The sequence below is a fragment of the Doryrhamphus excisus genome, linkage group LG14 (assembly GCF_037039965.1).
Source record: "Doryrhamphus excisus strain RoL-2023G ecotype Guam linkage group LG14, RoL_Dexc_Guam_v1.1, whole genome shotgun sequence".
In the NCBI taxonomy this organism is placed as follows: domain Eukaryota; kingdom Metazoa; phylum Chordata; class Actinopteri; order Syngnathiformes; family Syngnathidae; genus Doryrhamphus; species Doryrhamphus excisus.
This window is the reverse complement of record NC_136370.1, coordinates 11,043,710-11,069,914: the sequence shown is the minus strand read 5'-3', so window position 1 is coordinate 11,069,914 and position 26,205 is coordinate 11,043,710. Positions and strand designations below refer to the sequence as shown.

Genomic DNA, 26,205 nt, shown 5'->3' with positions numbered 1-26,205 from the left:
AAGTAAAGCGCACTGCAGCATTCGGATGTACCGTCACTGCACCACACCCTGGTGAGAAAATATGCAAAAGCTAAATGAAAAGCGGAAAAAGGCTTACAAATATTTCCATAAGTGCATTATCAGCAAGTCTTTGAATCCTAATTAGCCATGGGGTACATCTGGAACATGAAGGGCAAACGGTCAAATGGTGTTCTTGCTGGCTATCAGCCACTGCTGAAAAAAGGATGACTTTTTGAAGCAATTTAATACCATTTTCTATTGGTATTCATGATTTATTCATATATGATTCTACAACAAAAACATCTGAAAACGGTGCCGCTGCGCTCCGCTGTGCAGCTGAAAGGCGAGGAAAGTGTGGAGTTTAGTACCCAAAGAGAGTTCAGATATGAATCAGGGAGACAAACTTGAATTATTCATTTGCTGACTACCTTTTCATTAATCTCAGAGAACTATAAAGTGCTTCACCTCTGCAAAGTTAATAATAGGTCTTTTAAAAGAACCAAAGGATGATCGAGAGGACAACCGGCTGCCAGGCTGGGAGTCATTTAAGTCAGCGGGTACACCCTCGACCTTTGGAGGTTACAAAAAAAACGTTGGATGTAACAGTGCAAGCCATTCATCAAATACCCAATAACAGAGGACGATGTCTAAAAGTAGATTAACTGGAGAATACAATCTATTCTAAAGTTTAATAAAAATCATACTGTATCTGAAGATAACATGAAAACTTGCAGACTTGAGTACACCACATATACTCCCTGCCGCTAATTAGACTTCAATCCAGATTTACATACACCCAAAACTATTCATACCCTGGCCAAATTTGGAGTTGAAGTGAATTAACCCTTTACTGTACACTAAGTTGCAGGAAATTCATTCATTCATTTTCTACCGCTTTTTCCTCACGAGGGTACACCCTGGACTGATCGCCAGCCAATCACAGGGCACATATAGACAAACAACCATTCACACTCACATTCATACCTATGGACAATTTGGAGTCACCAATTAACCTAGCATGTTTTTGGAATGTGGGAGGAAACCGGAGTACCCGGAGAAAACCCACGCGTGCACGGGGAGAACATGCAAACGCCACACAGAGATGCCCGAGGGTGGAATTGAACCCTGGTCTCCTAGCTGTGAGGTCTGCGCACTAACCACTAGGCCGCCGTGCCGCTCTTGCAGGAAATTATCAAATTTTATTTAATCAGTTGTAGTGGTAGGTTACCGGGACATAATTCACCCTGGAACGATCGATAGGGGAGGGGTTGCCACCCGGAGGGGTGGGCGCAAGGACGGGGGTTTTCCGCTTCCTGTTGTGTTTGAGAGACGGGGCTTTCATGTCTTATGTAGCAAAGAGTGCAAGTTAATGTTTGCAAGAAAAATAAAGTTTTCTCCAAAATTCGACACTCCGCCTCAGACTCCAGTTCTTCACAGTACAAAATAATTCTTTATTTACTACAAATAATGTATCTGTTCATCTATTTACGTCAGCTACGACAAATAAATGCTTGTCCACCATATGGCATGTATGCATGTACAATATGCCATGATATGATATGCCATTCATACCACAGAATACTATTTTTTTGTAAACTATGTCCCATCGCTCATTAAAGGTTAACAAACCGTGTATGTGATGTAAGAAGCAACAAGTACGCAACCGTGGCGGTCATCTGGCAGACAACCACACCAACTCAACAACTTATGTCAAACCTTATGTCTTACCTCCCACACCCACCACAATTCTGCACTGGGGCTCCTGAAAGCATCCTTAGCAGCTGCATCACCGCCTGGATGGGATACTGCAGTGCATCAGATCATCATGCCTGCAGCAGATCACCAGTGATTTAAATGACGTCATTCAACCCTGAGGTGGAACAGTCATCGCTTGTAAAAGGTTCTGTTGGACTGAATCCTAGTTACAATAGGAAACAGTGTCTTTCCTCGACGTATCAGACTCAACGAACAAGGGACTCAACATATTCCACACACATTCATGCATAATCATATGTAATATGAATGTAGGACGCGGGACATTTACATATTTATATTTCTGACTTAACGGTTAATTCTCATATGTATTGTGTTAACATTGTCAGTTGCACTTATGCGTTTGGTTTTACATGTTCTAAAGCAGAATGGCATTAGATGAATGTTTTATTATATACTAGCTCATAATATATAGTTGGTGTCCTATGATTTACTAATCATGTAGATGGTATGTTACGGCGATGACCTTGCTTTGACTTTCACATGAAAAACATTTTAATGAATGCAAAGCTTATTTGACAGCAAGTCTCCACCTCCTCTTGGGTAAAAATGATCAATTTAGATCAATTTAGATCAATGTGCATTTGCAGCCCTGTATCATTAGAACAACACTGCAAGGCTGCTTATTGTTCGAAGTTATTTTAGGCCCGTCCTCTACTCCTCTCTCTGCTAAACATCTTTTTGTCCTCTTGTTTTCTGAGCTGTCCCCCAGTGGCTGACACCCACTCTGGTGGAAAATTGATTGCGGATTCAGGATTAACTTAAAGACTGCAAGAAAGTATGGGTGTCAACAAAGGGCAATGTGCACCAACAGAGCTGGATGTCAAAGAGCCACCACTCTGGAGGACATGGATGATATTCTGTGTTTATACCTGCTGGGTTGTATTTAACAGGGAAGCGATGACTGCCCACCCAGCAGTCTGGAAGCAAATGGAACCTGAATGGAGAGGTCAAATGAATCAGCAGCAAATGCAGCACAACGATGTACTTGAAAAATGTACTTTAATTAATAAACCTTTTGTCCCGTTACTGTGTCACAATGATTGCTGTTAAAACAATACACTAAGTTTAGACTGCCGTGGTCCAAAGTGAGAATTTCTCACTCTACCTTATAAAGACATGATCAGACCAAAATGTTTATGTTTTTTAAAATGCAACAGACAGAATACAGTCAAACCTCGATTTTTGTATGATTTGTTAAAACTTTGTACTTTACACTTATACTAGTCTGTTTGCCCTTTCCTGTATCGTTCTGCAAAATCATATACTGAAACAAAGCGTGTTGCTGACCGTGCATTTTTTTTTATAAAGTATGATTTTCTCCAAGTGAGTAAGCAGTCGGCGAACACGTTGTCTTCCGCCACTGAGAAAGAAATTTGCTTAGCCTTCTAACTGTCCATCACATAAGGGCAAACCCCCTACAGATTTTTTGTGGCGTGTTTTTAATGTGATATCACTGTCACAAATGGCAAGTACCTTTCCACACTGTAGTTTGTTTTGGCTTTGGCATGCCTGCACAGTGTGAAGCAAAATGTATGGGGATGCTTCTCCAAGATGTTGGAGCAAGACACGATACTGCACATAGGGATAGGCTGCAAGCTACAATAGTACTAGCCAAAGGTGACAGCTTTGGAAGGCATTTATCGGCATATGCCGATCACGCGCCATTACCGTGGAAATCAGCCGATATTAATTTGTGGCCGATTGATCTCATGTTATTTTATCTTTAAGGTCCACACTCATACATACCAATGAAAATATATAATAACCTTCCAGACAAGAGTAAAAAAAAAAACATTCACGGGGTAACTGACACACAGTGTATCTATTCAGTGTCTTTTCAGCAAGGACTCCATTCAGCCTTCACATTAAATCACCCTCGTGTTTTGGTCCTAACTGAAAACAACCCCTTTACCCTTAAGGTATCATGCAGACTCCACAAAACTGAGGGACTGAATTCACACACACATGCACTCAAAGCCGTTGTACAACAGTATGTATGAATGGAGACACGTACATTATGCCTATGGTTGACCAAAACAATATAATAAAATGATTCAATCCTCTGACAGTTGGTTTAATCTTTGTTCTTGGTAGACACAATTTCAGTCCACATACAGCAAATCCAATGATTTAATTCTTCTAGGTGAACGTCATTATTAATATCCATGAACAGTTTGCTTATTTTGGTCATTCACATGTGTTTGAGCAGACATTACAAGATGTTTTTTTTGACTGTCATTAGTGCCTGTTTTAAAGACACAGTTACTTTTATTTGCTGCTGCTGTCACATTCTGCTGGGGCTGCTCTGCTGCTGCCTATCTACTCTCTCTTGTAGTGTACTGCTGGTGCTGCCAGGGTGGAGCTGCTGCCCATACCTGGGAGGTATTGTAAGGCTTTATTAAGCCATGCTTGGCTACTCACTCGTTGCCAGATTGCTCAACCTTATCCTCATGTTGTGCTACTCTACGTACCTCTGGCAGTGTGGACTCTACTGAGTATTTTATGAGTACCTTATTTCCTGCTTTTGTTTGTAGTTTCTTTTGTTGTACTTTGATTTGCCCTTTTTGTATGCCTTTTGTACCTTTTTCGCCTACTGTAATAAACCCTTTTTTCCACCCTATTTTTGTCGTGTCTGCTTTGTGGTCTAACCAACGGCTCGATGCCACTTTTAACAGCTTGCACACAAAAACAGATAAAGTTCGGCATTCATTCTGATCTGTGCATCAACACTGCCAATCTGCCAGGGTTCAATCAAATGAGGAAAGAGGAGAATGCCGAATTTCCTCATGCAAAAATCGCAGAGGCTCCATGCATCCCAAATGGCATGACAAATGCTGATGACTAATGGCTAAAACGCCTCACAGACCTGCACCACCTGCTTACCATGCCAACGCCACAGTGATTTTTAACTGTGACTTTAAAGGGGAAATTAAACAGATCTGCAGAGGATGAACAAACAAATATTCAAAGGGTAAAGCAAAAATAGGTTGGTAGGCAGCACGGTGTGGGAGTGGTTATCACAGGCCACTCAGCTCGGAGACCCAGGGTTGGATTCCCCCCTCTGGCATTTCTGTGCGGAGTTTGCATGGGTACGCCACTTTCCTCCCACATTCCAAAAACGTGCTAGGTTACTTGGTGACTCTATGACTGTGAGTGTAGTGTGTGAATGGTTGTTTGTCTATATTTGCCCTGTGATTGGCTGGCGACCAGTCCAGGGTGTACCCCGCCTCTCCCCTGAAGACAGCTGGGATAGGCTCCAACACACCTGCGACCCTTGTGAGCATATAATGAAATGTTGTAGGGTGCCTTAATAGAGAAAATACTTATTTACCATTCATTTACATTGAACATTAAGTAGAAGTAGAACACCCAAGAAGTTATTTTTGAAGGTTCTACTGTTACTTTTCTGAATTGAAAAACCAAGCTCATACATAGAACATAAAAATGTGTACAACTATCTGAAAAATTCAGGTTCATTTTACTTTTGACAACATTTACCACCTCAATTATGCCCACAAAGACTGTGAAGAACACAGTGGACCTGAATTGGAAGTGAGCCTATTATTTGAATCATCTTTTTCACATGCTGCACTTGCTTTAAATACCTCTATTTAATTGCTCTGTCGTGCCAGGATAATTAGTTCTGAAGGCCCAATTCTCCAGACCACGTATACACGCTCAGCCGTCTGGCATGTGCACTCACTGGCTGGCAGGCAAATTACATACTTGTGTGAAATACAGAGAGAAAAATATACATTAAAAGACTGAAGCTTTATGTTATTGTACTACAATGTACACTTTGGACACAGCTATCATGGAGCAACTGTGCCCTTTTGTTTTCTCCCCTAATTGATTCTCAATGTGCACCAATCTCTCTCTCGCTCTTTACTTGAATAAATACATAAGGGAGATTGTATTTTCCAAACATGGTTGAGATGCATGGAATGTCCAACTCTCGTTTTCAACCAAGGTCAAAAGAACCAAGCACATTCTGTAGAGAATAGCATAGCCTTCGCGAGAAGACAAATATGACAGGCAAGGAACAAACATGTTGATTAGAATACAATTTCATTGTTAGGAATACTCACTGTTTATGTAACAGTTCTACTAACCAAGGCCATGACATCTTCTTTACAAAATACACATTATCACACTGTTATCTGATTTGAAAATGCACACTAATTGGACAATTAACATAGCCCTCATTCTGATGAGTTTCTATACAAAAATTATAGGAGGTCACCCTTACAAAGATGGTAATTACTTTATGTAATTGCACTTCATTATGATGCTTCCCCCCCCATAATTTGGCCTGCTAGTCACCTTCAAAGTGAGAATGTACTGTCATCTGTCGTTATAGTATACTGTAATTGTTTGCATATATACTTATATGTAACAGCAAGAGGTATACTGTACTATAGCTGCCATTGTGTGCATAAATCTCACAACTCTCTTCACAGCCTGTCTGATGGAGAATGGGTGCAAACAGCAAAAGCGTGCTCAATCATCAGTAGGAAAGGTAGATAATGAATAACTTGCCATTTTGCCAATGCAAACTGTTCCTGTGCTCAGCATGCATGTATATATATAGTAAATGTTGAGCAGACTTCAACTGTTCAAACATATTTAGTTCATGCATATCAATTTTGTAAAGCTGCTGTGCTTGTCGCAATCCAAAGCATACCACATCATGTTAAAGGGGACCTATAATTACTTTACCTGGTATCTAATTACATTAATGAAGAAGTAATTGCATCACTAATTCAACTACTTTTTGGGGAAAATTCAAGTAATTTGCCCAACACTGCTTTTGATTGCCAATGAGATGACAATAATCATGATCATAATTTAACTTTGCAGTGCAATATTATCTTAAATGCTAAACATTTGATTCCATTATATTGGATTGAATATGAAAATACCAGATGTTAAAAAAAACTAAAAAAAAAAACCAAACCGCAAAAATGTACAAATCAGCAGTAATTTTACAAAGTGAAAATATGGAGAAAAAATGTGTTCTGTATAGCTAGTAAGAATAACATAATGAGTGAATAAACACTTAAGTTGAATAATTAAATATTTTTTAAAAAAGTTACAATATGATAAACAAAACAAAATATACCTGGATTTTGGGACATTTTGTTGTAGACAAAGTTTTAATATTACAAGAATAAAGGTAAAAAATGGTGGGAATAAAGTGATTACTTTGAGAAGAAAATTTACGAAGGTTATCTCAGAAGGAAGTTTAAATATTTGGAAAGCAAGAGAGCGAAGTTGATACTAATGTACATTAATAATACACTTTTTTAACCTATATCAAAGTTTTTCTTTACAAAATTATTATAAAAATTAAATTAAAAAAATAAGTGTCCATTGCGTTCATTTTTCAGTATGTGGCCCTCGCTGGAAAAAAGTTTGCACACCTGCATACAATAAAGTAGGATCCCGGTAGTTTGCAACAAACAGACTCCACTTCCCAGCGTGCATTCCGTGTGACGTCAGCAGCCACCATTGGCTGATGAAACAACGCCTTTTCCTTTTCCGTCCCAGTGAACTGATGCGTTTTATCTCACCGAAACACACACTTGAGTTCTGTCAACACAATGTTTACTGCCTTAGCACCGTACCACCACCACCATGGCTTCTAACATCAGATGCTGCTTGTTGTACACACACTGGAGTGTGACACGTTTCGGAACATTTTGGCCTGACCGCATTAATGTAAATATTGCGCGACTTTACTCAAGTGCAACGCATGCGAAAAATGAACTTGAACTTGGGAATCCTACTTTGGCTCCACCAGATTTAAGCACATCCGTCAAAACCAGGACAAGACAGGTAACTCACTACGGAGAACTTAGTCTTATGTCAATAATGACGTGCATTTCAGCATTTACTTGTGTCTTTCCAACTAACTGTAAAACTGATGACTGCACTGATGTAGTACACCATAATGTGCCCCACAACCAGGGGATGAGTGCAATTCCAATGCTACACAAAACACAGTTAAGTGGAATGTGTTGTACAGTATAGCAGATTTCTCTGTGTTTTTAACAAGCTGAATATCTCCGCCATAAAAAAAGAAGTATTGTGATGAAGTTTATAGTGTGTGACCAAATACCCAGTCTTGTGCTGGCCTTTGTACTGAAAGCGTGACTTAACAGTAGCATATTACCAGCAGTCAAAGGTCACAGTGCTGCAATGGGCTTTAGTTTCACAATACTATTTTAATACAGCATTTTAAATAAGCCAGCTGGAGAGAACCTGTTTTTCTTGTTTCGGTTCAGCTACCAGTGTATGTTTTATTAGAGAAAGGTTGGTAATGTTTGTTTAATGAATGACTAAAACAAATATATCAATGCATTTTAAAAAGTCATTCAGGGTTACCAAATCAGCCTGCTAGACACAGCAACAGTGGAAGCTAATTTAATTCAGTGAAAAGTAATTAAAAATGTACACGATCCTAATAAATGACCTTTTGTATTGTCATTTTGCTTCCCAGGAGAGGATGAAAGACCACAATGTTCCCTTTTCTTCATTCTTGACGGACAACTTTGGCCGGAAACACAATTACTTGCGCATCTCCCTGACTGAGAAGTGCAACCTGCGTTGTAAGTCCACTTGCCAATGCCAGCATTTGGAAAGTACATACAGTACAACCGTATTGTTCAATCAGCGAGTGCTGTCAAACTGTGTTATGCAACCAATGAGAAACTACCAACTACAGCTAAAAATCTGAAACATAAAAATATGTTGTAGTTACAGTAGGTTTAATTTTTTTTTCAAAACAATTAATATAAATGCAAAGTCATACCCAGTTCTTGGAGTTGAAGTTCTTGAATTGAAGATGTATGTTGTACAGCCTTTCCAACCTGCTAAAATAATGTGTTATATAAATCTTTAAGTGCCAAAAATTACAGTTTGAATTGATATACAGTATAATATTTGTTTGGAGTTAGTTTGCTGTATGTAAAAAGTGTTCAATAATGTTAAACTCATTCTCTGGTACTTTTTCCCTTCTCAATCTCAGGCCAGTATTGTATGCCAGAGGAGGGTGTGAAGCTGACACCACGAGGCCAACTACTGTCCACTTCAGAGGTACTGACCTTAGCACGCCTCTTTGTCAAGGAAGGCGTGGAGAAGATCCGCCTCACAGGAGGAGAACCGCTTATCAGACCTGATGTGCTGGATATTGTTGGTAAGGAGCTGTAAACATGACGCTTGGCCACTGAGTTGTTTCTCCTGGTGGAAAAAAAAAAAAAAAAACCTGACGTGAACACAAAATGAGCGCTTGATACAGTTTGCCTTGTGACTGAGTCTAATGTTTCTTTTCCTGGAGAAATATATGCAAAGAGATTGATTAGTCACACTACATGCTACCTTGTCTAATGACCTATCATAGTATAAATTTGATTAGTGGTTGAAGGGAAGTGGCTGCCACAAAGATCACAGATCTGTGACTGACATCGAAGCATGACCGGGGCTAACGAGGCACGCAAATAATATAATCTAGTATGTCGAGCATGGAATCCCAACAGTTCCTATCAATACCAACACAGCATGCAACTATCCCACCAGTGAGGCCTCATGTGACCTTCTGAAAGCTTAAGTCATCTGTATTTGCACATAGAGCCCGAACCATGTATCGACGGGTCAATTAGTGTGTAACCGCTGGAGAGGAACAAGTACAAATTACGTACTACTGTTTGTTTGCACCATGGTAAGATGTGTCTTTGTAAAACAATACAACACTACCTCTCCAAAAAAAACGTGTAATGACCACATTACACATTACCGATGCTGTCAAACGCTACAGCTACAGTACTGACCATTGAGAGACAACTTGAAGTAACCACTTTTCCTGAGAAAATAAACTGTCCAGTCTCTACTTCTGGATCGGAATCCAACACATATGGCTGTATGTTAAAAGCTGACATTTTAAACAGGTAAATCGCCGTTTATTATCAACTCCTATACTGTTTATCAACTCTTATAAAGTTGGGTTCAGCAGCTATCGGCTCAGCACCGGAAGTCCTCGTAAGCACTTGGGAGTGTGACCAACCACAGCAGAGTGGACGTGCCTGGAGGCGAGCTGTGGGTGGAATAAATTAAAACAGACCGTTTTGGCGGGAAGTTCGAAATACAAAGAAATACAGCTGGAATAGGTGCAGGTTCAGGAAGATCTAGAAAGCTTTCTGTGCTGGTTATCATGTGTAGCTGCTCTCTGAGTTCACAACTCAATACAAAGGGCTGAGAAATGACCAGTATAGGTCCCCTTTAATGTGATGCATATTTTGATAATTTCTTATTTTGTTAGCGTCTATAAACACAACACATTAGTTCAAAAACACCTCACATTAGCCTATGCAGCCTATTCAGCCGAATGCAGCAACTTTAAAATGGGTCACCATAGTATCAAATTCTAGGCCGATTACCAAAATCATATTTTACGGTGCATAAGACACACCAGTATTTAATCCGTACCCACTAAATTTAGAGAAAAAAACCCTGATTTATACATATATAAGCCGCACTGGACTATATTGTCATGAAATGGCATATCATGGCGGACCTGAGTCAGTGAGGACCAGGTAGCTCTTTGACAGGAGCCAATCGTTTGTTTATTTCTTTAGTTTTTTTCCTGATGGAGTCGCCACAGCTGATCATATTTTTTTTTGATCTGCGTACTGATTTTTTGGGGCTTGAGCCCTTTACATTCCGGATGCCCTTCCTGACGAATACAGATGATACTTACTAGTGGAGAGTTGAACCGAAGGCATAAGCTCCAAAGTCCAGAACGCTAACCACTACATCACAAGAGCCAATTGTGAACTCTGAAAAAACTTACGAGTGTGTCAACACATTGGAAATCGCAGGTCATTACTCAATATAACAGTCTGACTCATGGTGTCATCTTACAAAAACCTCTAAACTCATCACACAGCAACTTAACCATCAAAAGGTAGCCAAGAAATATTATACAGTGTAGCACCCATTTGCTGACTCACTCTGGTGAACAGAGGCAGCTGAATTAGCTTTGAAACGCTTTCAAATAAATGCTTTCCTGGGACGAAATGCATTATGACTAATTTGAGGAATGTGTAAGCATTTTCCATGTTTGTTTCTGAATTTAAAAAAATACAACTTTATTGAGTAAATGGATGTAGGGTTTTTGTATACATTTATCCAGTGATGCAATGGCATGGTTGTCGTTTTTAGTGTTCCTTTCCACCTTTTTTTGCCTCTGTAGCAGAGTTGAGGAAGTTGGAGGGTTTGAAGACCATTGCGGTGACAACAAACGGCATGAACCTTGCCAGACTTCTGCCTCAACTAAAAGATGCAGGCCTCAACCTGATCAACATCAGTCTGGATTCACTGGTAGCTGCCAAGTTTGAGTTCATTGTCCGGCGAAAAGGTATGTTCTTTTCATTTTAAGGATTTTGTTTTGGTTGTGTGTTAGCTCACTGATCTGCTGTAGTGTGTATCTGATGTGGGTCAGTCTTGCTTTGAAGCTTGTAAGCTCCATCTAGTGGGGAAGGATGGTGACTGCAGGGCTCAGCATTGCGGGCGTGTGCAGGAATGCACAGATGGATCTAAAATATATGGCACCAATGAAAAGCCACAGATTGAGTCATTCGGCTTCCTTTTTTTTTGTCCATGACAAACCAAACCAAGACAACCACAAAAACAAACTACTACAGTTAGACCATTAAAACTAAATCTTCTTGTTTAAACTTCTATCCTCTTTTTCACAGGCTTCCACAAGGTCATGGAAGGCATTGATAAGGCCATTGAAATGGGCTACAACCCAGTCAAGGTATTTTGGTTCCATGTTTTTAAATTAATAGCACTCTCAGGGAGTATTTTTTAGAAATGTGTATTTATTTTTGATACTGCTATGACATTTTACATGGTACCTATGTATTGATGAGTATGTAGTCTTGGTTTTACACTTTAACGACCATGTTATTGTGACCTAAACAGCTACCGTATGTTATCTGCTATAGGTCAACTGTGTAATCATGCGAGGCCTCAACGATGATGAGCTGCTTGATTTTGTTGCTCTGACAGAGAAGAAGCCTGTGGAAGTGCGTTTCATTGAATATATGCCATTTGATGGTGAGTCTGGACATTTAAGTAAAAAAAAAAAAACCCAAGTTTGAGCAATCAGAAAAGGAGAAATTGTGAAACATGAACAAGCTATTGACAGAAAATGGCAGCATGTGGTTTGAATCCTACTTCTATACAGTGCATAAAATAGATATACTTTGTATTTATACACACACTATCTCTGTGTGGAGTTTGCATGTTCTCCCCATGCATGCATGGGTTTGCTCCCATGTTCCAAAAACATGCTAGGTTAATTGGCGACTTCAATTTGTCCATAGGTATGAATAGGAGTGTGAAAGGTTGTTTGTCTATATGTGCCCTGTGATTGGCTGACGACCAGTCCAGGGTGTACCCCGCCTCTCACCCGAAGACAGCTGGGATAGGCTCCAGCAAACAATTCTGACTTGAGACACATTTCAATGCCGGGTTTAGCATAAAAATGTTTCGCCAGAAGTTGTAAGTTTGTTATCAATGAGTTTGACCACCTATGAGGGCCCCTGGATTAGTGGGTGTTTTCCTTACCTTATAACCCAGGCAATAGGAACATGCGCTGCCCGCCCCTCTATTCACTCTAATTGACTTACCCTGTCTTTCTTTACAGGTAACAAATGGAACTTCAAGAAGATGGTGAGCTACCAGGAAATGTTGGATCACATCAGGCAGCAGTGGCCCGCCCTAGAAAGGCTCCAGGCTGGACACACAGACACAGCCAAGGTTATTTCATTTTTTGTTACTTTGAACCCCTCCAACATGTGATTTATTTATTATTAGATTAGAACATGGCAGGATTTCTCATTCTTAAAAAAAGTCTCATGGGCACTCAGCCTGGGACAATAAATTAATCACAATAAATGAAAATCAGAATCTTCCAACAGACGTTCAAAGTGCCCGGATTCAAAGGTCAGGTGGGCTTCATCACCTCCATGTCCGATCATTTCTGTGGCTCCTGTAACCGCTTACGCATCACTGCAGACGGCAACCTCAAGGTAAAACCGCGTGTGTGAATGTGTGTTTTTTTTGTCGTGTCTGCCATACTGTACAACACTCTTCCCACCTGTCTTCAGGTGTGTTTGTTTGGCAACTCTGAGATGTCCCTCCGAGATGTGTTACGCTCCGGAGCGTCTGATGAAGAGCTGCTGCAAATTATTGGAGCTGCGGTGGGCAGGAAGAAGAAACAACATGCAGGTAAGCTTGTGTGTGTGTTTTAAGTTAATTCATATTACTGCTGGTTTTAGTGGTTGTGGTATTTACCCAGACTCGCCCCCGACCCCCCCCCCCCCCTCCTTTTTCAGGCATGTTCAACATCTCCCAAATGAAGAATAGACCTATGATCCTCATCGGTGGGTGATGCTGTGGCTGTACGTACAATCTCTCACACGAGTCTGTCATGAACTTGATCTATCATTAATAGGTCGGAAAATGTATGCAGTTCCATTAGACAATGCATTTTTGCAGAGTATGAGCATGAAACGAGTATGGCGATAAGGGATGTCCAAAGTATGTGCACCACATTTTTTATGGGCCTCTTAACGGCCCATATAGAAAACAAATCTAAAATAAAACTGGACGAATAAGACAAAAAAAGCACAAAGTAATTGAGCGAGTTGTAGAGTTGCAAACAATAGATATAGCAACTTCTGATCAATCCATGTCAATTTCAACTTAAAATAATGTACTGATTGAAGCCCCGCCCCTTTTCTGTTAAACTATGCCCACTTCCGGGTTATGCCCCACCCATACAGATACGGCTACAGATCATTTAGATGGATAAACAGATACAGATACAGGTACTGGTGTACTTGCTCATGCTCAATAGGTACTCTCCACTAATGAATGATAATGAGGAATAATTGATAGAACTGATGGAATCTGAGTCACGGTCTATCTAGATTTTAACCTGGTGGTCAGGCTTCCGTGACAACCACATGCTGTTGTCATTCCAGTTCGACTAACGATCATTTTTTTTGTTTCTTTCGCCTTTTTCCTGATTACGGAGTCACCACAGCGATCATACATGAACTTATTTTCACCTCGCTGCAGCTTTTTTGGCCTTTAACAAAGTTGACTAGTTTCTGTTTAAGCTTTATTATCCCTTATGTAGAAATGATTTTTGACTTACGTAGGTTAATAAGATCTGTTATCAGCAAAATAAAAGAGGCAGTTCTCGGAGGGAAAATATCACTACTTGACATGAAACATGATCCAGATGTATTTCCATTGTCACACAGCATGCTAAGACAACATTGTTCTCTCCTCCTCCTACAGGTAGAAAAGCATTCCTGAACCTTTTGTGCCTTCTAGACTACACGGCTTCAGCACAGGCAGCACATAGCTGCTGCTCTAGGAACTTAATGCATAGAGGCTCCTATCTTAATGAAAACCCAAACAAGGCTGAGCACTTTATCAATGCAGGAGGACGCTTGTATGAATTTGGTGGTGATCAAACCTCCCTCGTTAATGACACAAGCATTGTGACTTACACCACCCAAACTAATCATAGCATTAGGTGCTTCCACATTTTGAGAAGACAATTAAACTGTACACAACACAGTGTGAGACAATATCACCACGACACATCCAACAAAGATCCCAATCTCAAAATCTCCCAATATGCCAGTGATGCAAGCAGCCCTAACCTGGATGGTACCCCAGAAGCTCAGCTGACGCACACAGATGCACAAGGCCGAGCAAACATGGTAGATGTTGGCGATAAAGTCCCCACACGTCGCGTAGCCACGGCCCATGCCACCGTCCTTTTGGGCCCCGTTGCGTTTGGACTACTGCAGGACAACCAGCTGGGTAAGGGCGACGCTATGGCGGTGGCCCAATTAGCCGGCATCATGGGCTCTAAACAGACCTCAACTCTCATTCCGCTCTGCCACCCGCTCCCTTTAGAGCACACCTCGGTCATCCTGGACCTGGATGAGCTGCGGAACGCTGTGGTCATCACGGCAACGTGTCGCACCACCAGCAGGACAGGAGTTGAGATGGAGGCTTTAACTGCTGTTTCTGTAGCAGCTCTGACTGTTTACGACATGTGTAAGGCTGTGAGCCATGACATCACCATTACTGACATAAAACTGCTCAGTAAGACTGGCGGGAAGAAGCCCTTTCATCGACCTGAACCTTAAATTAAAGAATTGCATACGATAGCGATATTTTTCTCTGTACCTAAGCAAGAACCCACACAAGACTCAAAAGATGCACGTGTCCTTTTTACAGCCTGCAGAAACATTTTAAACACCCAAAGCAAAATGCTGGAGGTAACTAGAGTCAGTTTTAGTATATGTTGGCAATTACCACTGTGTCCCATACAGCAACAACTACATATTTCCATCATTTTATAAAATGTAAAATGTTGTGCTATCAAATTTGAGAATCAGGTCATCTGTTCCTTCACAATTGTTTATCATGCTGTGGAAAAAGTTTACTTTTACTGTATATGGAATTTCTTTGCAATTAAAATAACCTTTGCATATATGACAAGAATACAGCAAGTGATTGGTGTTCTGTTCAAGAGACAAACATACAAACTTTAGCTACACGTGAGGCAAAATATGAGGGAACAAAACTGATGATGAAGTGCTGTTCTGTATATTATTAAACTCTGAAACTAGTGTATGGAAATAACGATCATCTGGGGTCCCGCTCGGGATTCTTCAACTGTAATTTTGGACTTTGACATGTACACATCACTGAAGCACACAAAGTGACGAGTAGTACCAGTGGTGCATTTGTTGCCTTCAAAGGGGATTTAGCCCACTTGATACCACCATTATCACTTCAGCTTTACACAACCATCCATAACAAACAAAACACAATGCAACATTATTGAAACATGAAACCCACTTAACCCTGCAGGATTATTGAGATTTCTGGAACTTCTGAAGCCGTTCACAATCAATATTTATGTAATTACATGACAAAAGATCAATATACTCACCAGAGATTGCTGATTATTTGTGGATTAAATTCATCCACCTCTCCAGATTGCTCCCAGTTTTGCTCTGATCAACCAATCAGAGGATGCTGATGTCACTGTGGATCGGCTTTGTAAGGTGATTCTGAGATCTGATTGGGCAAAAAAACAACAAACAAACAAAAACAGCACTGTTTTTCCATCCCAGCTGTCTTCAGGTGAGAGGCGGGGTACACCCTGGACTGGTGGTCGCCAGCCAATCAAAAGGCACATATAGACAAACAACCATTCACACTCACATTCATACCTATGGACAATTTGGAGTCACCAATTAACCTAGCATGTTTTTGGAATGTGGGAGGACGCCGGAGTACCCGGAGAAAACCCCCACGCACACAAACTCCAGAGAACATGCAAACTCCACACAGAGATGGCCGAGGGTGGAATTGAACTTGGGTCTCCTAGCTGTGTGGCCACCGTGCAGCCTTCCACTGTAAACAATAAAGCTATAATAGACTGTTGGGAATAAATGAGTACAATCAATGAGTCAACAAAGCCACCATAAATTTATTTTTTATATCTTTATTTAAATTAAATAGATCAATCCATTAGGTTTAACTAAAGTAAATGTTATATTTAATATGACAATAAAAAATATAGATTTTTAAACAGATTGTAATCCCTTATAGTGCATCGAACCAAAGATTCATGCAAGGGAAAAAAAACCCCAAGATATTGCAACCATCAATCAGAGCGTAGGTACAAAGAGAAGAAAGAGTTAAGTGTTCACAAAAAGCTGAACAGTCTCTATATCAAAATCTGTCAATATCTATATCAAGGTTTTCCGCTTGTAAAAATGACTGGGTTGAAGAAATGCTTAATCCGGACTAGACTGAAGAGGGCCCAACTCTTTCAGTCACTTTGCCCCAGTATTGCATACAGATGATCATTGAGAATTGCCGTCTCACTAACCTTCTGGTCGATCACTTCTTCAGGGTCCGCCACTTCAAACTCATCATCCATAGGACAGGCATTCATTACAGCGTTCGTACAATTAATTTCCATCTATTTTAACTAGGTTTTAATCATTTACGTTAATTTTACCTTTGATGATGAAATTGGAGAAATCGTATCATAATTTTCATCGTTTAGGAGAAATCTCTGTAGCCGTTGTTACACAACCGAACCCATATTTTCACTCGGGTTGTTTACGCTCAAATATTACTGCATGTCCCAGAGAGTCCTAAAAGTTCGCGCAAAGGAAGTGACGTAGACTTTCACACGCGCGCAAAACGGACAGGGCTTCCGGTATGGCTCAGGTACATGCTACCCCTGCTTTAGTATCTGAAATAAACATGTACGACGCCCTGTTCGTTGTCTAACGTTAGAAAACTCACTTAAATTTTGTACCGATAGAAAGCTGCAAAAAGAAATACGCGCCGTTACACCTGATCTGTTCCGGGCACACAATCCATTATGCGCATGTGCAATGCTACGTCACTTCCTTCACCATTTTGCGACAGTGCGTCTGCGACGTCACGTGAAGCGCTGTTACATTTGGAAATGTCACTTCTTGACGTCAACGGCAGCGGGAGCAGAGATGGATTCGTTTTCTTCTTTGTACAGTTTAAAAGTTTGTTTGTTTGAAGTACACATAAAGTGTCGTTGTCAAAGGCGACGTTTTAGTTGTTTTTCTCCACTCATTGAAGTATTCAATTTAAATAAAATTGCTAAAAAAGAACAATGTATATTGCTCATGCGGGGTCCAAATCCGGCTGCCTGGTGCGTAACTTCCGTAAAATACGTCGACCGGATGTTGACATGCACGCACCTGCGCAGAACTGATCCGCATACACATGAAGAATTATTAACACAATATTATAAACTACAACCTCAACAGACAACACCACACATATATTACGATGTGAAGTGAAACTAACTGGGTGTTATTATATTTTGTAAGTCTAGAAAACCTCATCTAAAAACACTTAAAAAATGAAAATGTTATTCCTAATGTGTTTTCAAAGTGTACTGCAATGTTATTGAGGGATTTTGAGAATATAGAACAGTAGTATTGCAGTTCTACTTACATCCACTGGATGGCAGCAAAGACGCTCCCCAAAACAAACAACTGATCAATGGTACCTTGACAGTGCTCCGATTGAGCCAGTTTTTACTTTATTTTCCCACATGCAGAGATTATTTCTGTTATATCAGATACAAAGTTCTCCGGTTAGCTTGGATCAAAAGTCTTACTGATGATTGTTTCCTCTTAGTAATACATAAATTTAAACATCTCTTTGTAATCACTTTGCCTGAAAACATGAAGTGCACTTTACTTATTAGTGTCTACCTTATGTATAAGCATGTTTGAGAATGAGTGCTATGAGTGGTTCTCAAATGAGGGTATTAGTACCACAGGAAGTTTATGACTTCATTTTCAATCTGTACAATTAAGAATGTATCTTCATGAAAATAGGACACTTTAATTTTAATATCATTAAGTTGTTTCTTTCTTTACAATTAAAGACAAATTAGGGGGAAAGGCAAATAAAGACAAATTCAAGGTGAAAATCATGTTTTATTACGATTTATTTAAATTAACAAACACTGCTATATACATATTGCTGTTTTTTAATTAATTTTGAATCATTTTTAACAGTTAAAGCATTTGGAAAATAGGTAATAGTAGTTGAAAACAGGCAATAGACAGTAGATGACATATACAGTAGAAGATCTACGTCAATGGCTTTCCTATGTGTTGAGGGGCTGCCCAAAATGTCAACATACAGACACATCAGACTTTTTTTTTTGGTTATTGTTTTTTTTCATAAAAAAAGCTGTTTTTTTCCTTGCATTTGCATGAGACCAAATATTGCCTAAGAAAAAAAAACAGTTTGCCCACATAGCAGCAGATTGTATTTAAATAAAAAAAAAAAACATTTCTCTGCATCCAGCGCATGATGATTTAACGTTGACTCATTCGGAATGTTGCTTTGTCTTTCTCAGTGCACAGTTTTAAAGACTTGTCCCTTTTACTTAAAAAAAACATGACAAAGTATTTCATCCCCTCATGATGTCCATGTTTCATTCCAGGCCAGCTGTCTTATTATTATTATTATTATTATTACTCCTTCTGTACTGTGAAACAGTATTTTAGTTATTCTCAATTGGGCTTCCACTGGTGACAGTACGAAGGACAATTATGTATTTTTTTCTTTTTGCTAAAAATGACAGCTTTACAAACACAGTATAAACAGGGTTGACATCATTGGCAGCTGGTGACAGCCTGGCTGGACCACAGTGGCTTTTTTCTCATATTAGGGTAAAATCTTTCCTTTTTTTTTCTCCAAAAACAAGACTGACAGAGTAAAGGATTACAAGTGTCACCCAAACCTTTTTGGTTTTGTTAAACCTGACCTGCCCTGATTGGCAGTGTTGACAAAAGTTAAGACCTTTTAGGGAGGCAATGTAAGCAAAGAGAGGGGGGAGAGGAGACACCAGTGAAACAACTATTATGTCGTTTTTGAAATGTCAGAATGAAAAGAAACATTTCTTGATGTCGCACAATGAACCCGTATTTATGGTAAGACTGTCACACCGCGTGCGTTCTTCACGATGGGAGGTTCTACTTGAGCGATATCCCTGACATCAATGGAAATCACACACACTTTGGAGGAAAAATACTAACGTAGTCGGAATAGAAGGTAGATTTGACTCCATGATGCTTTTGTACAGGCAGATGTCTCCAAAAACCCACCGAGGCCGTAAAGTATACGTTGGAGAGTTGAATGAGGGTCCATGTGTGTCTCTGGTCCAGTCAAACTAACGGCTTCTTTTAGCGATGTGTTGATTGGTCTTGGCAGAGTGCAAGTGGCCTCATGGCTTGTAATTCGTTCTTCCAAAAATAGAGATATATGATAAAGAACTGGTTTTGTATCATCATCTGAGTTCACAACGGCCAGGTTTGAAGGGTCTCGAGTAAACAAGTTGACACAGTAAGAGCTGACAGGTTTTTAAGGATTGCTGCACACACTTTGTACGAGTCAGACTGAAAAGCAGGACAAGAAGAAACATGCAGCGTAGCCCTTGCGGGGGTCTCCCTGCTCAAAAAGGGGGAATGGCTCACATGGTCAGCTTGGTCTGGACTCTCCAAATGTGCTTTGGGCTCTGATCCCCGTGCTCGCCTTCTGCCACAGTGTTTTCCTGTGCGATGCTTCACAGGGCCAGGAGCGTAGGCGAGTTGAGCGAGTCTGACGACTGGTCGCCGCTGCTGCTGCTGCGCCGGTGGGCCTTGGAGCACGACTCGGAGGAGGGCGAGGGGCTCTCGGGCTCCAGCATGCTCGGGTAGGTGAAGATGAGGTTTGTGGGGTTGGGCATTGCCGCCGGTGTGGATGCCGCCACTACAGGCGTGTTGAGGCTGTCTCCGTCTGCACAGTACATCCCGCCGCCGATGCAACCCCCACCCAGGCAGATGGGCTTGATCACGGAATGCTGGGGCTTGCCGACCTCTGCTTCCATGTCCTCCGGTTCCTGCTTCACCACCACATGGTTCATGTGGGCCCGGGTGGCCATGTTGGGGCGCATGGTCAAGGGCAGGGGGGCGCACTGCTGCTGGTGCTGTTGGTGCTGTTGGTGCTGTTGGTGCGCTGGAGGTTGATGGCGATCCTCATTGGGCAGCTTGCACACAGGGTTGTGAGCCACCAGCATGAACTCCAGCTTGTCCTTCTCCTTCTGGAGGTTCTCGATTTCTTTCTGCAGGTCGGCTTTCTCCTCCTCCAGTTTCTCAGTTTCCTGAGAAAACAACAAATCGGAAAAAAAAAACAGTGTGAGGGTTTTTTTATTTTATTTGTGAACGCTATTGTTTTGATCACAAAACTTTAAGTGCCATGCGTGGCTGCACCGCATGTTGGCGCAAATCTGGATAAAAAGGTTGATAGAACAATTTATTTTCTGTGTCCGTCTGCGTTGGGGTTACAATTGAAAAAAACAAGTGTCCAAATGCAAAGATTAAAAAAGATTATGCACCAGTTCCAAACAGGTAAGACACCTCTAAAATGCTTTAATGCTTATTTATTTAAAATTGTATTTTCTCATTTTTTTTTACAAGTTAATACACATTTATTTAATACATTCATTCACAGTAATTTAATACAGAATTTACATACATTTTTTTAATGACAAAATAGGCATCGGCATAAGATATAAAACAATATCACACAACGTTTCCAAGCTAGGCTAAAACACACCTTTAATTCCCCAAACAACCATTAATTTCAGTATCAAATTATTCGCCTTTATACACACCGAAAATAGCTACACTTTGTCGGTATGATTCAAGCCTTCATATTTTATACAATGTATTCACTGACGTAGTTTCATATTATCGCCGACAGAGGGCACTGTTGCTCAAACAAAGCACCGTAGCCACCACAATGCTCACCACGTCCATTAGATGTTTTTAGTCATCTGAGCTCAATTCATATAATCATACTGCATCTTGATTACCTAATAAGTGTGTGTTAAAGGTGTGTGTGTGTGAGAGAGAGAGAGAGCACAATGCACACAGTTTTATCATTAATATGTCACCGTTGCGAGGCAAACGGGGCAGATAAGCTGACGTCCTGTCTGAGAACTTTGACTCATGGGCAAAGGTATGAGGAAGTTGTTTCTAAGAAGGTGTGCAGTGGGAGGAGGCTCCGTGTTGCTACGACATGGCATGTCCTTATTTGGAATTCCAAAAATGGTCGTGTCTTTTCCTCGTGGAAGTGAAAGGCTGTTCTTTTTTTGTGTGTGTTAACGTGCGGTATTCCGGCTTTGGAAACGGAGCAATGTGCTGCGTTCATGCACAGCTGTCAGCAGCATAGTCCATTCCTGAGAGGCTTGGAGGTCTTGATTGAAAACCGGACTCATTTGTTGATTCTGGTGCTAAGACAGCCATGTGGGCCTCCAAACCTCTCACCACCCGGGTCAAACCTGTATTGCCAGGTTGCATCTTTAGGTGTGGAGTACACTCACTCACTACTGCTTTTATCCTCCGACTGTCTGCTACAAGCCACATAATGACATCTTTCATCTCAACCTGGGACGTCCTCGCCCAAAACTAGGAGGAGCTCAATGTCGAGCTGCGTTCCTAATATCTCCAACTCTTTAGGTTGTACTCACCCCTTGCAACATCTCAGTCAGTTCCCGTCTGCGGTTGCGGCACTTGGCGGCGGCTAACTTGTTCCTCTCACGCCTCACCCTCCTTTTCTCTTCTTCTTCTGGAGTGAGCTGAGCGTAAATAGGAAGGAATGTGCTATAGGTGAAGGAATAAGACGACTATAGCATGTGTGTCTGCAAGTGACTTCCTTTGTTTTTATTGTGAGGAGGAATAACATTAACATTTTGAATATGAATCATAAAAAAATACTAAATATAATCCAAATGATTAAAAAATGTAGCAATACATCCATGTTTTTGCTGCACATCCCTCACCTGCTCATCCCTCTTGCGTCGGCCCCTGGCGTCCCCGATGGAGCGGATGACCCCGGGACGGGCCAGAGGGTTGTGTCCCAGCAGTCCCTGCCCGTTGGTCAGGTGATGGCTGTACGGGTGGGAGCGTGAGTACGGGTTGGACATGGACGTGATGACTGTAGGCTGCACCATCCACTGCAGGTCTTGGCTTGTTGTGATTGCATTGATGGTGGGGATGAAGGCACTGTTGGAGCCGGGCATGTCGACCCTGTACTTCTGGAAAAATCAACACAGAAGACAGGAGTGAGTGGAAAAAGAAAATAGATACATTTTTCACAATTACTGCTCACTGTCATGATTCAGTGCGCATTTGAGTGGGAGAGTGACACATGCTGTGAATCATGTGGGAAAGCCCAAGCTGTCCTGTTATCAGCCATCTTTACCGCATAAACTATGAGATACAGTACATGCTGGTGGTAGGCTGAACTTTTAGGGCCTTGCGCACTTAATCATGCATTGATGTGTTCTTTACGCACGTCCTCCTATTCCAGTTATTCCCAACCTTCCGTCGGATATCCCGGCAGCCCGGTGCAATTTTTTTTTGGTGCTGTTTATCTGGTGAGTCATTGTGTGCGGGATTAGTTCAGTGCGTGTGAAATCACTTCCAGTAAACCGGGAAGCCACACACTTTTTGGTGGGTGTAGTAGAACAACTTCTTGATTCCCACCCCCTCAAAATAACGCAAGGGTTGCTGAAACGATGTGTCCTATTATTATGCTAGTATTAATCAGGGAATGTTATTATTTTGAAAATAAGGTGCCTTCTATACGGCTACACTCTGCGTTACCTGTTGCTGTGGCACTTGAAAAAATATAGTAAAATATGTGCAAGGCAGCTCCAGTTGGGGCGCTATATGCGCAAATATTATTTTATAGCGAAATACCCAGACATTTTATAATAAAATGTGTTATTATGTTGCACTAAACTGACGAGCAATCATGCATGGAGTTAACTACACCAATATTATCTCCAGAGACTGGTGCACACTACATTATATACACACAGGTAGCATCCATAAAATGTTACCTGGTATGTTGAGGTAGATATGGGGCTGCCGATGGTGCTGCTGCCGCTGGTGAAGGACTCAGGCTGTGCCGGAGAAGTGCTGCTTCCGCGGGACGAGGTGTCGTAATTCCCGGAGTAGTCCTGGTACATGATCCAGGAAAGAAGAAGATATCAAGAGACTGTGCGTGGAGCTTAAATCGGGGGGAAATCCTCGCTGTTCGTATAAAAAAAAAGGCACCGACAGGATGGTTAAAAAAAATAACTCAAATAAAATCCTCGATTTCGCTTGTTGATTCTCCAGAAAAAGTGCAGTGATGAAAAAGTGGTGATGTTAAAGGATTAGTGTTTATTCAAGAATTGCAAGGTGCGCAAACTTGCCACTTAAGTTGAAATCCACGCAGGTTGACTCACTTTAAAGCCTTTGTTTTTAACCTTCTCAGTATTTTCCACTTTCTTGCCTAATACGTGCGAGCTGTGGCGTTCACGGAACACTTCGGTGTTTTTTTTCTTTCTCTTGAAAACACACTCCTTCCTGGAGATGACTCACTTCAATGGCACTATCTTACAAGTGCGACTGCTTTTCAACGCCGACGAAATCGCTGACGTCACGCATGGGCGTTGCCATTTCGGCTAAAAGGGAGGGGTGGAGGCGTCTTGTGGATAAAGTGGGGAAACGTTAGAAAACGGCGCTTATTGCTTCTCCCAGCGGATATCAGTGCGCGGAGAGCAGCGTGGATACAACAACGCAAATAGAACATTTCTGGTTCGGTTCCGGACGTCATAGCTGCCGTCGTGTCCACGCTTGTTTGTCTCACTTGATTTGGTCCATTGACGCATGTTTCCTAAAATGGGCAGTTGCGTCAGAAAGCGCGCCGTGTGGGTTTCCTTGGTAAAAAGGAAGCACACACTGGAGGGATTCCCTCCCCGTTGAGCACCGCCGTTCTCCGGACTCACAGCAAGCCCCGGGCCCGGTCCGTAAATTCCACGGAACGATGTGATCCACCATGGCAGTGATTCCCAACCTTTATTGAGAAGAATGTCAGCACACCACTAAACAAACATGTTGTAGCAATGGCAACAGGTGGACACACATATTAATCATTCAAGATGGATCCAAACACCGATATTAGTAGATATTACATGATTAAAATGACTGCCATTGGGTGTGGCTCAGCTCAATTCTTGTCTAGTTACAAGAAATGTCTGAGATAATGAGAATAAAGTCGTTATTTCAGGAGAAAAAGTCATATTATTACCTTTGCTCTGGGACGAAGGTCACATAAAGACCCCCCGCCCTTTAGCTGCCTCGAAGAATGCCTGTTATGGAGTATGAAAATAATCTGAGATCTAATTTTTTGTCACGTAAGGGCGACTTTATGTGACGTTTGTCATGTGGAGGGGGCGGGGCAAGGCAGGCGGAAGTGCAAGACATGCTAATCAGTCAGTGTTTAACTGCTGTTTTGCTGCCATGTTATAAATAAAAGCTTGCCTGAAGCAAGGCATTCCCTCTGATATAATGTAATATTATGACTTTATTCTAAGGAATTTACAACTTTATTATTATTTATTTATTTACTTTTTTTTTAAATCAAATGACAACTTTAATTTTCCTGATTGTATGACTTTTTTTCCTCATAATATTATGACTTTTGTTCTTGTAAATTAACGACTTTTTTCCTCAATAAATTACGCCTTTATTCTCCTAAATTTACAACTTTTATCTTGTAATATTACTGATTTTTTCCTCATAAATGTACAACTTTTATCTTGTAATATTACTGATTTTTTCCTCATAATTTTACAACTTTATTCTCCTATATTGACATTATATGTCGTCATTTCTCTTAAAGGAAAGCTGCACTTTCTCTGGAATTTTGCCCATCATCCACAATCCTGATGTGAGACATGAACACACGTCTTTCCCTTGTCATTGTTGTTGTAGGAGCTAACAGCAAAGAACTCAGGATGCACGGTGGCCTAGTGGTTAGCACGTCGGCCACCCAGTCAGGAGATCTAGGAGCTGTGGGTTCACAGTTTGGGCATCTCTGTGTGCGGAGTTCCCGTGTGTGGGTTTAGTGCGTGTAATCCGGCTTCCTACCACACTCCAAAAATATACACGCTTGGTTAAGTGAAATTGCTGTTTGTCTATATGTACCCTGGGATAGGCTCCAGCATACCTGCGACCCGGATGGATGGATGGATGGAAGTTTACAAACTCAGGGAATGCATTCCTGAACAGAGAGGGGAAAAAAGCCAAAGGATTAGAATCAGTAGCTTTTGCTTTAGTTTACGTAGTAATGTGGTTGGGAATCACTGTGAAATTGTGGTGTTTTTTTAAAAAATGCATAAAAAATATACCCATTTATGTTTATTTAAAGCCGCATTAGAATTGTCATCTGTGCGTAGCTATTAGCAGCCTCCGTTCATGGGACTTAAGATCATTTGCGCAATGACTTATTGTGTGTGCATTGTGTAGGTCCGTTTAGGACAAAGCATGTGGTCGGCCATTGCAAGTGCAGGAATCACACTATGAAAAGAGGCTTAATTGTAATTCGGACGCATGCAACACAAACAAGGGCACAGAGCCCAGAAAATGACACGTTACGCTACATGAAATGGCGTATTAGGTATAATCCAATCTGCTATGGTTCCTATTTTAATCTGTATCAACATTCTGGTTCTGCTTAGCTCCCTTAAAGCTGTTTGCTGCACATGTCTTTGCCAGAAAGAGTTGTCAAAAAAGTTTCCGCAGCAAGGGAAAATAATCATCATAAGGGGAGGGGGCTACTTCTGGAAAGACCTACACACACACACCGAAAAATCCAAACATGTCAACCTTTCCAAAGATGTCATTTTTGTCACACTTTGCCCCGAGCGTT

General features: G+C 41.1%; 2 protein-coding genes and 1 long non-coding RNA gene across 4 annotated transcripts; 1 reads left to right on the top strand and 2 right to left on the bottom strand.

Annotated features, from left to right (window-relative positions):
- The first annotated feature begins 7,305 nt into the window (after nt 1–7,305).
- On the top strand, nt 7,306–15,476 carry mocs1 (molybdenum cofactor synthesis 1). 2 transcript variants are annotated; one of them, XM_078795934.1, is made up of 11 exons: nt 7,306–7,614; nt 8,279–8,387; nt 8,807–8,974; nt 11,027–11,191; nt 11,532–11,593; nt 11,784–11,895; nt 12,488–12,600; nt 12,762–12,872; nt 12,951–13,071; nt 13,179–13,226; nt 14,152–15,476. In XM_078795934.1, exons 1-11 carry the CDS (start codon nt 7,414–7,416, stop codon nt 15,015–15,017), a joined length of 2,076 nt encoding a protein of 691 aa, XP_078652060.1. In that variant the 5' UTR covers nt 7,306–7,413; the 3' UTR covers nt 15,018–15,476. The 2 variants fall into 2 exon arrangements, with proteins under 2 accessions (XP_078652060.1, XP_057946412.2); XM_058090429.2 differs by having other exon boundaries at nt 13,179–13,244; nt 14,152–14,301.
- Nucleotides 8,578–10,890, bottom strand: LOC131140216 (uncharacterized). The gene is made up of 3 exons (XR_013629717.1): nt 10,532–10,890; nt 8,883–9,018; nt 8,578–8,648 (listed from the first exon to the last, which is right to left on the bottom strand). It is a non-coding gene; the product is annotated as an uncharacterized LOC131140216 (long non-coding RNA).
- Nucleotides 15,477–18,366: 2,890 nt separating the features above from the next.
- On the bottom strand, nt 18,367–24,987 carry fosl2 (FOS like 2, AP-1 transcription factor subunit). The gene is made up of 4 exons (XM_078796025.1): nt 23,348–24,987; nt 22,283–22,537; nt 21,971–22,078; nt 18,367–20,599 (listed from the first exon to the last, which is right to left on the bottom strand). The coding sequence occupies exons 1-4, from the start codon at nt 23,474–23,476 to the stop codon at nt 20,024–20,026; spliced, it is 1,068 nt and encodes a 355-aa protein (XP_078652151.1). The 5' UTR covers nt 23,477–24,987; the 3' UTR covers nt 18,367–20,023.
- Nucleotides 24,988–26,205: the final 1,218 nt, after the last annotated feature.

Excerpts from the sequence above, each read along its gene's own strand:
- mocs1 (XM_078795934.1), top strand. The coding sequence starts at position 7,414 with ATGGCTTCTAACATCAGATGCTGCTTGTTGTACACACACTGGAGTGTG. Across the intron at positions 8,975-11,026 it reads TGATGTGCTGGATATTGTTG|CAGAGTTGAGGAAGTTGGAG; the intron begins GTAAGGAGCTGT and ends TTGCCTCTGTAG. Across the intron at positions 13,227-14,151 it reads TAGACCTATGATCCTCATCG|GTAGAAAAGCATTCCTGAAC; the intron begins GTGGGTGATGCT and ends CTCCTCCTACAG.
- fosl2 (XM_078796025.1), bottom strand. The coding sequence starts at position 23,476 with ATGTACCAGGACTACTCCGGGAATTACGACACCTCGTCCCGCGGAAGC. Across the intron at positions 22,538-23,347 it reads TATCTACCTCAACATACCAG|AAGTACAGGGTCGACATGCC; the intron begins GTAACATTTTAT and ends TGATTTTTCCAG. Across the intron at positions 22,079-22,282 it reads GACGCAAGAGGGATGAGCAG|CTCACTCCAGAAGAAGAAGA; the intron begins GTGAGGGATGTG and ends ATTTACGCTCAG.